At 39.1% G+C, this 16,181-nt stretch overlaps 1 protein-coding gene across 1 annotated transcript in view; it reads left to right on the top strand.

Moving 5' to 3' along the window:
• The first annotated feature begins 4,027 nt into the window (after window positions 1-4,027).
• Window positions 4,028-16,181, top strand: part of LOC120434007 (phosphatidylinositol 3-kinase regulatory subunit alpha-like) — a 147,750-nt gene continuing 135,596 nt past the window's right edge. Inside the window, exon 1 of the mRNA XM_039601358.1 lies at window positions 4,028-5,653. Within this exon, the coding sequence (XP_039457292.1) occupies window positions 5,302-5,653 (352 nt within the window). The 5' untranslated portion in view covers window positions 4,028-5,301. The remainder of the gene's footprint in view (window positions 5,654-16,181) is intronic.

Genomic DNA, 16,181 nt, shown 5'->3' with positions numbered 1-16,181 from the left:
CATCCAAGCACTGAGATACAAAAGATTAAATGCTTGTATAATCTTGGGTTTTTCTCTGTGAGGGTATTAATCACTTCTGTCATTTTCTATTTGTAGGTCTGAATAAATGTCACAAAAATGAAAGAGATGATGCCATGAAATGAGTTTTTATGTTTTTATGAGTTTTGAATTTAGTCTTGATTGTCATCTGTCAATATGATGCATGTAACTCATCTGAAGGTATAACAGACACATTTGTATATACATTAAGTGTGTGTGTATATGGAGAGAGGAGAACTGTCAAGATGGACAACCACTTCTGTAGCCCTCCAACGATCCGGCCTGTATATTAGATGACCAGAGAGAAGACACTCCTCAGTAAAAGGCGAAACGGCCCACCTGGAGTTTATCAGCAGGGATTTTGCTGGAGATACTTCAAAGCATAAGCATTTCAATTTGGCCACAGCGGATCAGCATGGAAGGACAGAAGGACCATGACAGAAGAAACCGTGTGTGAACATTAGGGATTGGAGTTGATATGAATTTAGTGATTCAGATTCCATTAACAGTAATACTTATCGATTCAATTCCTTATCGATTCTCTTATTGATTGTCATTGGGTTCTCATTGGCTTCGTTTTGAGAGAATTTATTGCCAAGCAGCAATAAATAAATTACATTCATGCAAATTAATTGCATGCTGTGGGTCAAATGTTTTTGCATGATTGTTGATATTTGTTGATATTTAACCTCTTATTTGTAATCAGTGTCGGAGTTGTTACTCAAAAAGTCATTATTGAACATATTACAGAGAACACTTTTCTCAAAAGCAATGCAGTACATTACTTACTTACTCCCTGGAAAAGTCATTTGTTACACTACTCATTAAATTACTTTTATGTTACTTTGTAAAATAGCTGAAACACTGTCTTATAACCATCTTTTAACAATTAACCTAAGACTACTACTCCACACACCAACACAAATCCCTAATGAGGGCTTGCATTTCTAAGATCTTTCTCTTAGTAGAATACAAAGCTGACCACACAAAGTAAAGTTGAAAACTGCACTCCACACAAAAAAGCGAAACAGTAATTCTACTTGAACAGGTGGAATCTGCTTGTTACCTGTTGAAGTTCAGAATCTAACTGCTGGGCAGCAACTCAGCAACTCTCGATTCCCATCCCTAGTGAACATGAGCCATCTTCTATTGGTCAAAGCTCATTTAAATTGTAATCACAGAGGAAAGGAAGCATAGAGGAGGAGGTGTTATGGTATAGGAGTGGTCACTTAATCAGCATATACCTATGCAGCAACATTTCATTCCATCTTTCTACAGGGCAATAAAACAAAAGACACCTCTAGACTTTTTAACGACTGTTTTTGCCATATAATTCTTTGATTGTTTGTCGTGTGGGGTTTTTTTTGTTTGCTCGCAAGCACTTTCTGCTTGGAACGCTTCATCCACTTTAGACAACAGTATACAGGAAAAAACATGGTGCAAATTATTTATCATTACTCTAGTTTTACTTGGCATATTAACGCAATTTAGAAACTGGTATATAGTTTTAAGTCCGCATTTTAGACATAAGTTGAAGTGAAGACTCAACAAGGCTGCATCTTGCTGCTCCATCATCTTAAATCTGTCACGGACACGCCGGCCTGTCTGACGACTCCAGAAAGTTAAAGATATAAAGACCTGGATAACCCCTGATTTCCTGCGTCTAAATTTAGATAAAACTGCAGTTATTATTTTCAGCCCTAAAAATCTTAGCAGTATGGTCTAACCAGATGCTTACTTTTTTATATTGTTATATTGTATTTATATAGAGTCATTTTTGACCAGGATATGTACTTCAATGTGCATATTAAATAAATATGGAGTTTGGCAAGGCCATGGAACAAGACTTTTGGATTGCCTCACTTTCTCATTCTGGATTCTGATTCTGGAAGACTATTAGGTGAATAAGTAGGGAAAAGCAGTGGTCCACTCACTGAGTGGACATGGTGAGGATATACTTGGTAGTGAAAGGAATACTTCAAGGATCTAATTTACCCCACTTTGCATGTGCATCCTGAGTTCTTAAAGGCTCTGGATTTTGTAGGGCTGTCTTGGTTGGCATGCCTCTGCAACATCGAGATCTGGAGCCTCTTGAGTGGCGAACTGGGGTGATGGTTCCCATCTTTAAGAAGTGGGACTGGGGGGTGTGCTCCAATTACAGGGTGATCAGGGCTTCCCATGATGCACAGAGCATTTCTTCTTCACTCACTTTTCTTTTTCACTCACAATGTCTTTATGCATCACTCTGCATTTAATCATTAACTATTATTAATCTCAAACTTTCTTCAACAGCATATCCTTGTCCTATCTTCCTCACCCCCAACTGGCCGCCCCTCTCTGAGCCTGGTTCTGCTAGACGCTTCATCCTGTTAAAAGCGAGTTTTTCCTTCCCATTGTCATCAATGCACTTGCTCATCATCTGATTGTTGGGGTTTTCTCTGTGTTATTGTAGGGTCTTTACCTTACAATATAAAGCAACTTGAGGCAACTGCTATATGGCTATATAAATAAAACTCAGTTGAACTGAATTTCCAAATCATGAGAACTGCCATTAAAAAAGCATGGTTTTCTCTGAATGATGAATATAATTAAATGATCATGCAACTAACCATGGCTGCCACATCTTTTCCGTTTTGTGTTTGTGTTCCTAATGTTTGTTTTCCTCTAAATGTATTTAATTATGTTTAAATATGTTTTTTAAACTCTTTGAGATTGATTGGTCTGTTTGTACAGCACATTTGTTTAATGACAGTTGTTAGTAGTTAAACAGAATGTGACATAGTAAGAAAGGGATTTTTTAAATCTTGAAGCCCAGATAAGAATCTCATAAAGCATTTAAATATATATCATATCCTCTGAACATCTCAAAGTATTAATTTAATGGAATAACAGTTGAAACCCATCAGAGTTAATGATAGAGTTGTGATACTAATATGTTACTTACATTTACATTCTCCATCACGCATCCCTCACACAGCCAATATTTAGACATGTTCCCTTCTTTCTTTAATACAGTGGGGCTTTTCCAGTATGACTGATCTCTGAGTTGCCTTATCAAGCTGATAAGTGACACTATGTCACACTGTGTGTGTGTGTTTGGGGTAAAAGGGAGCCACTGCTGAAAAAAAAAGACCCACCTATGGTATATGGTAAAAGCATAGAACTCTCAATACAAGTAATTTTTTTCTTTTGCACTCTAAATATTAGGGAAGAGGGTGCGTGTTCCGCCTAAATCTATTCTCATAGTTAAAGAATAGATTTACTTTATATCTCCTTTTTCACATCGTCTCAGAACGGGATAGAGGCAAGTAGAACATATCAAATGCAATATCCCATCCAAAACCAAACCCCAAGTACAAAGCCGGTAAAATGGCAAAACTAAAGCAGTTTTTAAAATCAACCATACATATGTGCACGTGTGTTTGCATGTGTGCATAACATACACACACACACACACACACGCACTTTTCTATCGTCCTATTTTGCTGATCTCTGCAGGAATAATCTGTCTTCTTGCAGTATGGCGTGCTCTCCATCTCTACACTGGAAATGTGCGCACCTGATGACGCAGCAATCTCTGGCTCTCTGTTGCTGCGTCATTTGTGCATCAGACTACAAAAAAAATCTGCGATGCCTTCTCCATCACGCATGCCTCTATGTTCTGTTTTACTTATTTAGTCATTCCTAAAATGCGAACTCGGCACTCGGACACCTGCAGACTCCCACAGAGGTCCCACAGTTGTTACATAATTCATTGCTTTTTGGCATCTTCACAATTCCCATCTAATCCTAACCCTCAGTGACATTATAATGACAGACGCAAAAAATAAAATAAAAAAATAAAAACTATATGGGACGCGTTATTTTGCTGCAGCTGCTGCGTCAGTGCGCCGCACCGACCCGTCCCGTCTCGGCCGCTCACTGGCATAATTTACAAGGCGGAGGAGGGTTTTACTGACATCAGCACTGCCGCTCTCTACGACACAGAGCAGGCTGCCTGTCTTCTGACCAGCCAACGCCGTCAACTTATCCTCCAGTCGGGGCTTTGATTATTTGGGTCGCTCTGTAGGTTTTCAGGTACTGGCGAAGCTTTACAGTTCGCGCGCCGAGCCATCAGTGGAAGGGGAGAGTTCCTCTGTGCAGTTTCAGTGGTGAGTTTGGGGCGTGTTTGTGGGCAGCCGACAGCAGGGCAGACTAGAGCATGGCGAACTTCATATTCGCCTAGTCATGCTTCTTGTAACGGGTATACTTAGGGTCTATCAGCCTGCAAACAGAATGGTGTGAGATATGCGTTTTATTTACAATATTACTACATTTTGCTATTTTTTACTTATTCAAACTGACCCTTAAGCAAATATTGTATTTTTTTTTATTTCTGTAGTACAAAAAACATGCGTCAGTATATTCTTGGTTTAAAATTCTAACAGACTGGATTAAATGCAGTACATGTACGTTAACAATCTAACTCCATTTTAAGTTTGTAGGAGTGTCAGTCTGCGTCAGATGGTTACACAGACAAGAAAGTAGAGGCAGCAGGATCTCATAAAGAAGAGTGCACACAGGGGCACTCTGAAAAGAAAGCCAAATTCTGCACTGCAGTGGATTTCCTCAGGTGTGTGTGTATGTGTGTGAGTGTGTGGCTTCCAAGTAGACTGATTACCATCAGGAGAAAATATCTACACTCTGGGATTTCATCTAGAGGTCCGGCAAAAGTCGGACACCCTTCAGTTTCCAGACTGCCTGGTGTCCCGCAACAATCTTCTCTTTTGTCTTTTCAAATCACAGGCACTGTGTGTTGGGTAATCTGCCTTTCTGAATATTTGGATTGTAAAAGCACGCAAGCCTCAGACTGGATCCCTGCGACTGACAGGTGAATTACTGTGGATTTTTAAGGAACTGTGTGGATATCCAAATCAGGAAAGACCAGCCGACTGTTCAGTTCACCGCAGTTGAGGAAGTTTTGGATAAAGAACTTTGGACCTTTTCTTGAAGGGGTTATGGGATAAAAATGTGTCCAATTGCACCTCAGGGATAGGATTTTTATCAGATTTATTTCAATTGGTTCATCTCAGTGAGCACGGCAGAGCAAATCTCAGGTGGCAGCCCATGATTCCCATGTTTAGAGTGAGAAACAGTTTCACCTCAGGTATTCTGAATTAACTGAGTTTTCATTTAGTACTATTTAATTTCACTTTTAATACAGAAAATCTCAGGTGACATCAATAGGTTTAGCTTTGTACCTTCCTGTGAACTCTTGTTGCTATGGCATCTCACAGCTTCCAGTACCGGGCGCTTTTTGAATATGAGCGTGAGCATGGGGATGATATCAGTCTCCAGCCAGGCGACCTGCTCACTGTTCTGAAGGCCACACTGATGGCAGCAGTGGGGCTGGAGTATCAGGAGGGGGATGAGCGGAGTCCCAAAGGTTGGTTGCATGGGATTAATGAGAGGACCAAGGAGAAGGGAAACTTTCCAGGGACATTTGTAGAGTATGTTGGTGTGGTCACAGTTGGCCCTGCTGTGGATAAATCCTGGTCCCGACCTGTACCCCCAACTCCAGGGGGGCAACAGACAATAGTGGGACCTCAGCCTCCTGGAGGAGCTGCTGCTTTTGGTAAGTTCAGTTTGAGTTTGCATCGATGACATCAACTTGATCCTTGGGTTTTCTGTTTAAATCTTTTTATTGGCTTATCAGTTGGAACGCAATATAACAGAGCTCAAGCAACAGAAGAAAACCAGACCACTTTCTCAGTTTGTACATCAGTTTTTGAATATTTAAATAATCATTAAGTTATTAAAAATGGTTCTTGTCTTAACCTCTTAATATTAACAAGGTTGCCAATGATACCACCATACATGGGTAGTGTTTGGATTTGGTTGACACTACAAGACCGAAAAGGGGCTAACCAGGGGTGAAAGTGGAGAGAGTGATCATTTATAGAAAAACATCAAGAGGGTTTTTGTTTGCTGCAGCCTGGTATTGCTTTAGGAGAAAATGTGAAAACCAACCTATACTTTAACACTCTACAGATATCTTTTATCCTGCTCATTCTTGTCCAGTTATAGCCTAGGTAGCATCTGCTTTTTTGCAGACCTTGCTAAACTGATAAAGAGAAGTAAAACTCAGAGCCACAGGAACAGCACAGGTTGGCTGATTATAGCCTGTCCTGTTTTTGATTGAGTCATTTCAACCCTCTGCATCACTGCACCACACCAAATCCCACTTTAACCTGTAGCGCTAAATTGGCAATGAGGTTTTGGCAAAAATTTTTAAAGAACAAATAAAGAAGAAAAATGTGGTACTAAATACTAGAATTTGGACTGGTAAAGTATGTTTGGCATAGTGAAATTAGATGCCACTGTACAAACAAGACAAAACATACAAAATCAAATACTACTGGAGCCAACGAAGACTTGTGTTGAAGTCCTTCAAAAAATAAATCAAAAGGACATCTATTTAAAACTCTGCATAGATTTGAAGACAATTTATAGTTGGGGCTTATCTGAAAGTAATATTGGTTAAAACACCTAGCCTTTGTTTGGACTCATGTTCTTAATAATCCCTTGAGTAGGGCAAACTGGGTAGTTTTAGGTTCTTCCTGGTTCAATTTGAGGCCAGAAAAGCAATTGAAGTACCAATTACTGAAATTGAAAAATTCAACCTACAAATGGGAAGGTTACTTTTAGTTTACACATCTTGTGTTTCTAAGGCTCAGGGTGAGAGGTTGCTAGTGGGTCATATATGATTCTTGATCAGTTTTACAAAACACTAAAGCTTTGGTCTAGATAATTATAGTTGCATGATGTTACTGATGTTATTTGTTACTGCTGCAAACATGCTTCCTGCATGCGTGCACACATAAGAATCGTGTAAGACCTAAACATTTATCAGCAATTTGCAAAAAACAGTCATTTGTTAAGTGCTACTATGTGTAAGCTTGTAAATCATTTGTTTGTAATGAACTGTGAAAATGGCATTGAGCAAGTGTAGGTCCAGAGTGCATAGTACAGTGGTGTTAATAACCTCTATTATTTCACAATGCAATGCATATCAGCAGGAAAATATATTTTGTATTTTTGTTAGCAGTAACCTCATTTTCAACTAATTCTATATATTCACTCCATTAGATTGGGTTGCATTTGTTCAGATTTTTTTGGATGTCAACATTAGAAATATGTCGTGAATGGATATGGATGGAATCTGTGATGCTCACTGAATGTTAGCCTTGCTGTTTACAGGTTGCTTCATTGGGCTTGATAACCTGCAGTGATAGCTACTGCTGAGCTTGATCCTTCAGCTGTAGTCCAGGTCTTAAACCTGTTCTTGGTAAATTCTACCTGACCCAAGTAGCTTCTCTTTCTCTGTCAGCTTTGTCAGTACTTGACAAAGTGTTTGTCCTGTTGGAATGCATTCTCTGGAAGCTAATTTGATTTAATTGAAGTTTGCTGCATCTTTCATTTTGTTAGATAACTGATTAATTCCCATGAACACATTTTGGACAGTTCTGTTTATAAGTTTTCCATTAGTTGAGGCCTTATTTTAATGGTCATGCTATGTTATGCTACCTATGATTAATTATGATTACTTGGGTGTCTTCTCCATCTTACATACATTCATCATTGCATACATGCACTACTTTGCATTTGGTGATTCATTCCCTGACTCTGATTCCAGATAGAAGACTGACTTAATACTTAGAACTAATGTGCGCGCTATTTGTATCCAGTGGATTTTTTTTTTTTTTGATGATTTATTTAGGATTGAGCACAAACAGGCGATAATGAGGACTATAGGGACTTGAGCCTAAAAATCTGAAAAGCACTGGGAAACAGACCTGCCCTACATAAAAAAGCTATTATGAGCCCTGCAGGCTTTGTTTTATACAGGGTTGGGTGGTTAGCTCCATCTTAGTCTTGGCTGTCTGATGCATAGTTTGTTCAGATCTGCTGTGTTTATGGCTTTTTATTTGCTAAACAGGTCAGATGCAAAACAGTGGTTTCTTCTTGCCTTCCTCTGCTGCATCCTGGCTGCTTTTAATTGTCTGCTTGCAGATTCTTTTATGAGAGCAGGTTCAGTTAGTCTAAAAAAATAACATTCATGTTGCTCTTGTCTTGAGTACCTGTAAATGTGTTGGTCATGTCCATCTACCCCTGCTCTTTACAATGATGATGATGATGATATGGTAACATCCTTCAGCATTACCAGAATGGTGGTGGGCCAGTGAAGGTCCCGGGGAGGAAAGTCCATGAGCACAGACCTTTACAGGCTAGGCAGTGGCACCCTGACTGCCATTAGGAATTGGGATGAAATTCTTGGACTCACTGTCAGACCTACACTAGTGCACGGTGGTGTGCGACAGTGCTCGACCTCAAGTGGTGAGAGTAAGGAGACAGGGGTCACGTATACAAAATATTGAGTTGAATTTTGAGTTGCTGCAATGAAATTTCGGTAAAAGAGACTAATCTGCTGCTTTATGTTTCTTCACTTTGATTTTTGAGGTGTTTTTGAATTCAGCCCTCTGTATGTTGGTCATTTTCATTCCCATCAAAAATCCTTTTATTCAGAACACGTTACCCAGTCCCTTATGAGTATAGATCTCCAGCATGATTTTTTCCCATTAAGATCTGATGTCTTTTTAAGATGTGTACATTTTCCATTTTTCCTGGAGGGGAAGGATGGGAACATTAATTATGACAAACAGAGACAAGAGATAAGAAAAAAATATTGAGGTTATCAGAGTTCACTCTGGAGCTCACAGACGTAATCACATGCTGCACTCTCCTCTGCTGTGATAAGGCAGCTCATGTCTTATCTCTAGATGAGCCCTACAGCTTCCTATGCTCTGTTCCTCTCTTATGTAAATGAGGGATGCAGTCAGATGCAAATTAGAAGATTAGACATCGTCAGTTTGTTCAGAGGCTTTGATCAGAAGAATTTGGTCAAGTAGAGCAAATTTGACACAACACCCGCACACCCTCAGTTTCATCACCACAGCAAGATCTAAGAAAAACTTTGAAGGTTCATAGAGAGAAATACTGTATTTTCATAGTACATTATCATTGTAGTAGAGCACTGCATTCTCAAATTGCTGGTTTACTTGTGGTTCCTAGTGTATTTATTGTTGGGGTCTCTCTGTATTACTGTAGGGTATTTACCTTAGGATATAAAGTGCCTTGAGTCAGTTGTTGTGATTTGGTTATATAAAGCAAGTTGATTCCAATTTAATTGAAGTTTTGTATGCTGAAGCTGGCTGGTGTTCACAAAACTGGTTTCAGGAAACACATTTCAACAAATCTTTTTAAGAAGTATTTATTTTTACTGGTGAGAGAGCGAATTTATCTCAGCCTGTAACTCTTTGGTTTGAGAAAGTTATGCTTTGTTTGAATTTTTAATTTGTTGTGGTGCATCAGTTAGCTCCATCTCCATCCAGGCATTGAATGGGATATGATGTAGTACTACGTGAGAGTTGTGCTGAAATAATCAGCATCTTAACTCTTTGAAGAGGAGACAGTTTGAAAGTTACTGTAGTCTTCTTCTTTGGCCCTTGGTCAGTATGTCAGAATGTGTAATGTCGGTGTGTATCTAGTCAGCCCCACTGAACTGGACTGAACTCTGATCAGGGATTCAGATGTGGGTCTCATAAAAGGTTTTATTCACAGAGTTTGGCTTCCTTTTCATCTGGTCTTTTGATTTTCCAAGTAGATACGTAGAAGGCATCAGGTGAGCGATTAGCTAATGCGGGCTGGGACTGAGATCATTTGATCTTCTGATATTGTGCAAATAGACAATCAGCACGAGACTCCAGTCTTCCAGGAGGAAGGTTGAATATTATATGTGCAGCTCCTGAAATTGTTCAACCAATATTTCTTTTCCTTTTTTTTGGAGCAGAAGTACTGTGAGTACTTTAACTGTAGATATTTTACTGAATGACAGAACAATGCTGAAATTTGAAGTACACAGAACAGAAACAGGTTGGCTCATAAAAAGCTGGCAAGGAAATGATTGGAGTGGAATGATGATGTAATCGATTTTGACAGTGTGAGAAAGAGGAAGTGATATAAAGAATAAGAACTAACAGCCTGAACATACATGAAAAGCAAACAGTTGAGTGACTCCAGATCTTCTTTCTATAACTTACACATAAGCTTCATGAAGCTACACAGAAGCAGCCTGCAAAGCCCTCCAATCACAGAGATGGAGCTGCTCGTGGCTCAGTGAGGCTAGGAAAACGGTGTCCCAGGTAAACTGTTGTCAATAAGCTTTTATTTTACTCAATATCTAATTGGCCTTAGAATTACTGTGCTTGGTCAATAATCTTCTCTTCCCCAAGCAAAGGACCATGACAGACCGAAAACATTTAAATTAATTCCATAGATAAAATCTAAATGGTGTTTTCCACACTGCTAGGAATAAAAAGCAGTCAAATTCAAACATGCAGATATTTAAGTATCCAGTGGTCATTTGCTAATGTGAATTACATTCAATCAGTTCATGAAAGAGGTATTTCTGAAATTGTTAATGAATTTTTTTAATAATCTGTTAATAATAGTTTTTTATTTATCCATAGCTTTATGGGTGGTTGTGTGGAAAGTTGTAGGCTCTTGGGTGGTATCTGATATTAGTTGGGCTAAAATAAAGATTGTATAAAAGCAGAGCTTGACCTCACATCTGGCAAGAAATACATTTTAAATAATTATTGCAAAAGTAGAACAGTCAAAGTTTATAGTCTCATCCACATCTAGCTGCAATCACCGAACCTGCAGCCTGTTTCCCACCACCACACTGCTCCAATTAAGTCCATAGCTTCACCTCCTCAGCTCTGCTTTTCAGGCCTGAAACTGTTCGACTGACCTTTTCTGCTCTGGATTTCACTCTTTATTGGCCCTGATTGGTTCTCCATAATCTGGACTCTGTTCAGTTCAGCTACGGTTCCCTTGCTGCTCAGACAAGGCAGAAATCGTCCTGGTTTTCCACGTATTTGGTCACCAATTGAATTGAATTGAATATTTATTTTAAACATGTTAAAAATCATCAGTCTGACCTGCTGTGCTCTGGCTCAAAATCCCATTTCATCCAAGCAGCAATTATTCATCTCTTATCTAACTACAGTCTTCTATATTTATTTATCAGCTAGCTATGGCACATGCTGCAGCAGCCTTCATGTTATTATTAATTTTTGGCTCTCTTCCACAGGACGTATTTTGTTCTGCCTTCCTCCCCTCACCCGAACCGGTCATGGCAGATGACCACCCCTTCCTGAGCCTAGTTTTCTGGAGGTTTCTTCCTGTTAAAAGGGAGTTTTTCCTTCCCACAGTCACCAAAGCGCTTTTTCATAGGGCGTCATATAATTGTTGGGGTTTTCTCTGTTGTATTATTGTAGGCTCTACCTTACAATATAAAGCGCCATGAGGCGACTGTTGTTGTGATTTGGCACTGTACAAATAAAATAAAATTGAAAATAATAAAATGTTAAATTGTATGCAAACAATCCAGTGGGCCCCTGTAGTGAGTTTACATTCATACGGGTCAAAATGACATCCTCTGTGGTTCTACGTAAAAGTGGTCAACTTTTTTTTCTTTTGATCCCACACACCCTCAAATTTAGTATTTGATTAATAAGCCACTAGAGATATATAGTTTAATTCACAGAGTTGCAGAATTTTTAAAATGCAAATGAAAATCAAAAATAAATAAATAAAATTGAACCCCTTGGTGCTTCTAGTGTTAATCTCTTAAATTTAAGTAATAGTGCTTTCTTTAAATGCTGAATTCTATGACTTGTACATACATCGTCTAATGAAAATGTATCAACTTCTTTAGTTTTGCTGTCATTTTGGGGTTAATAGCTTTAATTAAATTTTTATAAAGAAAAAAATGCCCTTCCAGTTTTCTATAGAGGGTCAGTATTAGACAGTGTATTCCATGCGACTCATGACCAGCTTTTATGTTTAAAACCCAATGAAGGCATGCAAATTATTCTGACCTGCTTTCTCTCTTATATCCTCCCCATTCTCAGCATGTTTATGGAAGCCTATAAAATCAAACACAATTTTATGGCCTCCTCCTCCTCTCTGCATTTGAATACCCCCTAAAATGTCTTGATAAAGTGGGGAACTGTTCATTTGACTGCTTCAATTTCAGTAACTGGAGGTGTTGTAAAAATAATTTAAGCTGGGGCAGTAATGCATTTCAGGATTTGATGCATGGCATTAAAACAGCTCCAAGTTACAGCAGTAATATTAATGAGCAACTTCCAAAGGCTATTACAATGCATTATTCACACAGTGCCTCAGTAAAAAGATGTGCATCTTTTCTTCTTTATTATTGATACTCAACGTTACAATTTTGTTAACATTCAGCAGCAGAATGTTTTAGAGCAGTCTGTGACTAATATCTGTTTTTCTACATTTGTCAATGCATATTATTTATTTTGTCCTTCATTTTACTTACAACTTTAACAGTGAAAAAAGTGAATTTGAGTGTGAATGCTTGTCTGTCTCTGTGTTAGCCCTGCGTCAGATTGGCAACCTGTCCATTGTGAACCCTGCCTCTCGCCCTGTGCAGCTGAGATAGCCTCCAGTCTCCCCATTACGACTCTGATAATCAAATAGTAATTCGACTGGCAACGCTGAAAATGATTTCTTAGCAGTCATTTGTCTGCAGCCAACAGCAGGAAACCAAAAACTGCTCCCTGATCTTAAAGGTTAATGAGCAAAGTGAATACTTCACTCCCTCTTCACACTTCACTCCCATTAGTGAGATACAGAGTTAAATGGACAGCACAACAAAAAGCCTTAAACAGCAAAATACTAGCATGACCTTCATACTATATCAGTTCACTTTGGAGCATCCAAATTCAATTGTAATGCAATAAATTTAATGAGTCACGTATTCAGTGGTTCATATCAGACAGTTAGGCAGATCTAGGCTACTATGACCTACAATGAACCTGAGATTTGGTTGCCTTTGAAATAGTTGCTCCAAAGATGGGGACTCGGTCTACAACCAGTAGTCAGCTGCCATCTTCAGAGTCACTTTATGCCCATTAAGATGGACATAAAGTGGCAACAACATGGAGTCAGTCTGCTATCAGTCATTTTCTAACTGAATGTTGTCAAGCTGCCAATTACATGCAATATGATTTGTGATAACACAGTGATTAACTGTGAAAGTCAGCAAAAGTAAGGAATTTTCTTTCCACAAATAGTGACATACACTATACTGTCAAAAGTATTCACTCATCTGCCTTCACATGAATATGAACTTAAGTGACATCCCATTCTTAACCCATAGGCATATAACAGTACATACAACAGTAAGTGTTGTATGTACAAAAACAATTGTTTTTGTCTTGTGCAGTAGTTTATCCAGTTTTGATCACATAGGTCGAAGACTGTTTTGTTTTTCCTGCCTGCTTTCATCTTCACGGAGAGAGACATTTCTCCATGCCCTTACCAGAAATGCAAATTATACTTCAGCACAATATGTATACACAGAACAACCTTAGGTCTCTGTAAGGTAGGTGTGTGGTGTGTCTGTTACCTCTTACCGTGCTCGGCAAGTGTTTAAAGTCCTTCCAGCATCCCATCGTGAGAACACACTAAGTGAGGGTGTTTGATTAGACAGAGCAAATGTGTGTGTTTGTGTAGTTAGATGAGGTTAAGGACACAGGTCTGAGTTTACACAGTGTGCAAGTGTGGAGTGGACAGTTATTGCTTCAGGGTGGAGAGGAAGGAGACTTCATTTCATGGCTGAAAATGACAGCCAGTTCATGGTGATATATTACATGCCTGAGGCTGATTTTTTTCCTGCTTGAAATGTCTTCTTCTTCTTCTTCTTATAGCCAGTCCCATTAGTGGTCAGATCTGCCTGTATCTCACCTTATTCCTAGCATCTTCCACTGTCCCATCAGCACTGTATGTCCTCTTTGGCTACATTCATGAACCTTCTTGTTCTCACACTCGGCGTCCTTTATTGTCTACTATCCTCCCTCTGTATAGGTCCAAACCATCCAAAGCTTATCTCTCTAACTTATGTCCAAGGAGCTTAATCTAAGCTGTTCCTCTGATATACTAATTTCTAATCCTGTCCATTCTGGTCACTTTCAGTGAAAATCTGAGCATCTTTAATTCTATCACCTCCAGTTTCTCATCTTGTCTTTTTACCCCTTAGCCATAAACGGCTGGTGGGGTACTGTCGTCACCCTGCTGAGAGGGCTGACGGGCCAAACCAAATCATGAAATAAGGAGGGAGAGGCAGGGTGAGAGGCTGACTGGATTCTATTTTTTGTTGTCAAAACAAAACAAAACAAAGCTAATGGTAGCAGACAAAAAAGTACCTTGGAGCAAACATTATTTTATGGTGATAGGTTAATAATTTTCATGACTGGCTGTTTTACTGTTTTCTAGGGCAACTGGCAGTTATGGGCCCTTAGAATCATCATAACTCTTCTCACCCTTATAGCGCCCCTGTGGATGCATCTACTAAAACTTAGAATCTTGGTGACCTTGACATAAAGGTCAGAGGTGGCCGCTTTTTTTTCATTAGTGACACTGTCTACAAACTATACATCATAGCAGGTTTCACTACCTACTTGGAGACCCTTCCTTTCTGTCACTACTGCAAACAACAAGAGGCTCAGAGATGATCCCTGATGTCTTGCTACTCTCCTTCTGTCAGAAATGTACACTCTTCAGACTCATCTCCACCCACCACCCTGCCTGCACTCTTCTTCACATTTCTTGTGAAATGTATGTTGCTTTGGATGGTTGACCCCAGGTGTTTAAACTCATCCACCTTCACTGCTGCTGCTTGCAGGTTCACCGTTACGTCTGTCTCATTCCTATTTGCACTCATTTATTCTGTCTTGCCTCTATTGACTATCATTCATCCTCTCTCCAGAGCATACCTTCACCTTTCCAGGCCCTCTTCTACCTGGTCCCTACTCTCACTACAGATCACAAACATTGTACTCCATGGAGACTCCTGCCTCCTTTTTCTATAGACTTGGTTTAACGTCATTGGTTCTGTTGTACTCCAGGGTAAAGCTGAACTGCCCCTGAACTGCCCCTGCCTCATTATGCCAGCTTTGCAACAAACACACACACACACACACACACACACACTAATGCTTAGCTCATGTAGCCAAGTGATGTCTGGCTCTTTCATATCACTGCTCTTCTATTCCAGCATTTTACCCATATCTTTTCTACTTGTTTTTACTTGTGTTGGAGAGAGAAATGCGTCTGCCTGAGCAGATTCTCAGTATATTTTACTAATTTATGGTGAGATGTCCAAACGTTTCTGGCAAGTTCTTTTATCTGGCAAATACACATAATTTCATACAGTTGTGCCAGTGGACTGACAATCATCAGCGTACTGAATGTACTGAATTTGATGTGAATGTCATTGACATTCACATATTTTTTAACCAGCTAACATCCATGTTGGCAAGCAGAATGGTTATAGTTATAATAGAAAAACTGTAATTTTATAAGTTCTGTGATGTGAATAATCATTAGCTGTGCGTTTTTGAATGTGCGTTTTATAAAGAAAAAAAAACTCATTGGCCCTTATCCCTCCAGGAAAATGTCCTTTTTTAGAAGATAAATAACATTAAACATTCCTTATATGAAAAAAAGGAATTACCAAAACATTTTTAGAAGACACATGAAGCTACAGAAGTAAAGTAGCAACCAGAGACAATAGAAAATTACATTATACAACTTCAAGAAACTACGGGCAAAATAACTGCAGGCGATGACAAATGTGTGGACTTTTTTGTTTTTTGTATGTGTCACCTAAGACAAATTATTGAAATTGACACTTTTTCTATTGCGCACTTTAATTGCCAAGTGCTTTCTGACAAATAAATAACAAAGCAATATGATCAGATGCCAGTCTATCACCTCAAGGACAGACTTTAATTCAACAGTTCTGTTGTCGCAATCTGCGGAAGCAGACTATGGGGAAGGAGGAAGAGGACCCAAATGCAGACACTTGGAACGAAACTATAATTTAACAAAAGGTTAGCCGTTTATTTGTGGCCGAAAAAAGGTAGAAAACAAAAGGCAGATGCACACTGAGGCAAAACTAACTAGAACTAAAGTGGGAAAAACTAAATGCTAAACCCAAGAGACAA

This window comes from Oreochromis aureus, linkage group 17, assembly GCF_013358895.1.
Source record: "Oreochromis aureus strain Israel breed Guangdong linkage group 17, ZZ_aureus, whole genome shotgun sequence".
Taxonomy (NCBI): Eukaryota; Metazoa; Chordata; class Actinopteri; order Cichliformes; family Cichlidae; genus Oreochromis; species Oreochromis aureus.
The sequence above is the reverse complement of the archived record's forward strand: the minus strand, read 5'-3'. Positions and strand labels throughout refer to the sequence as shown.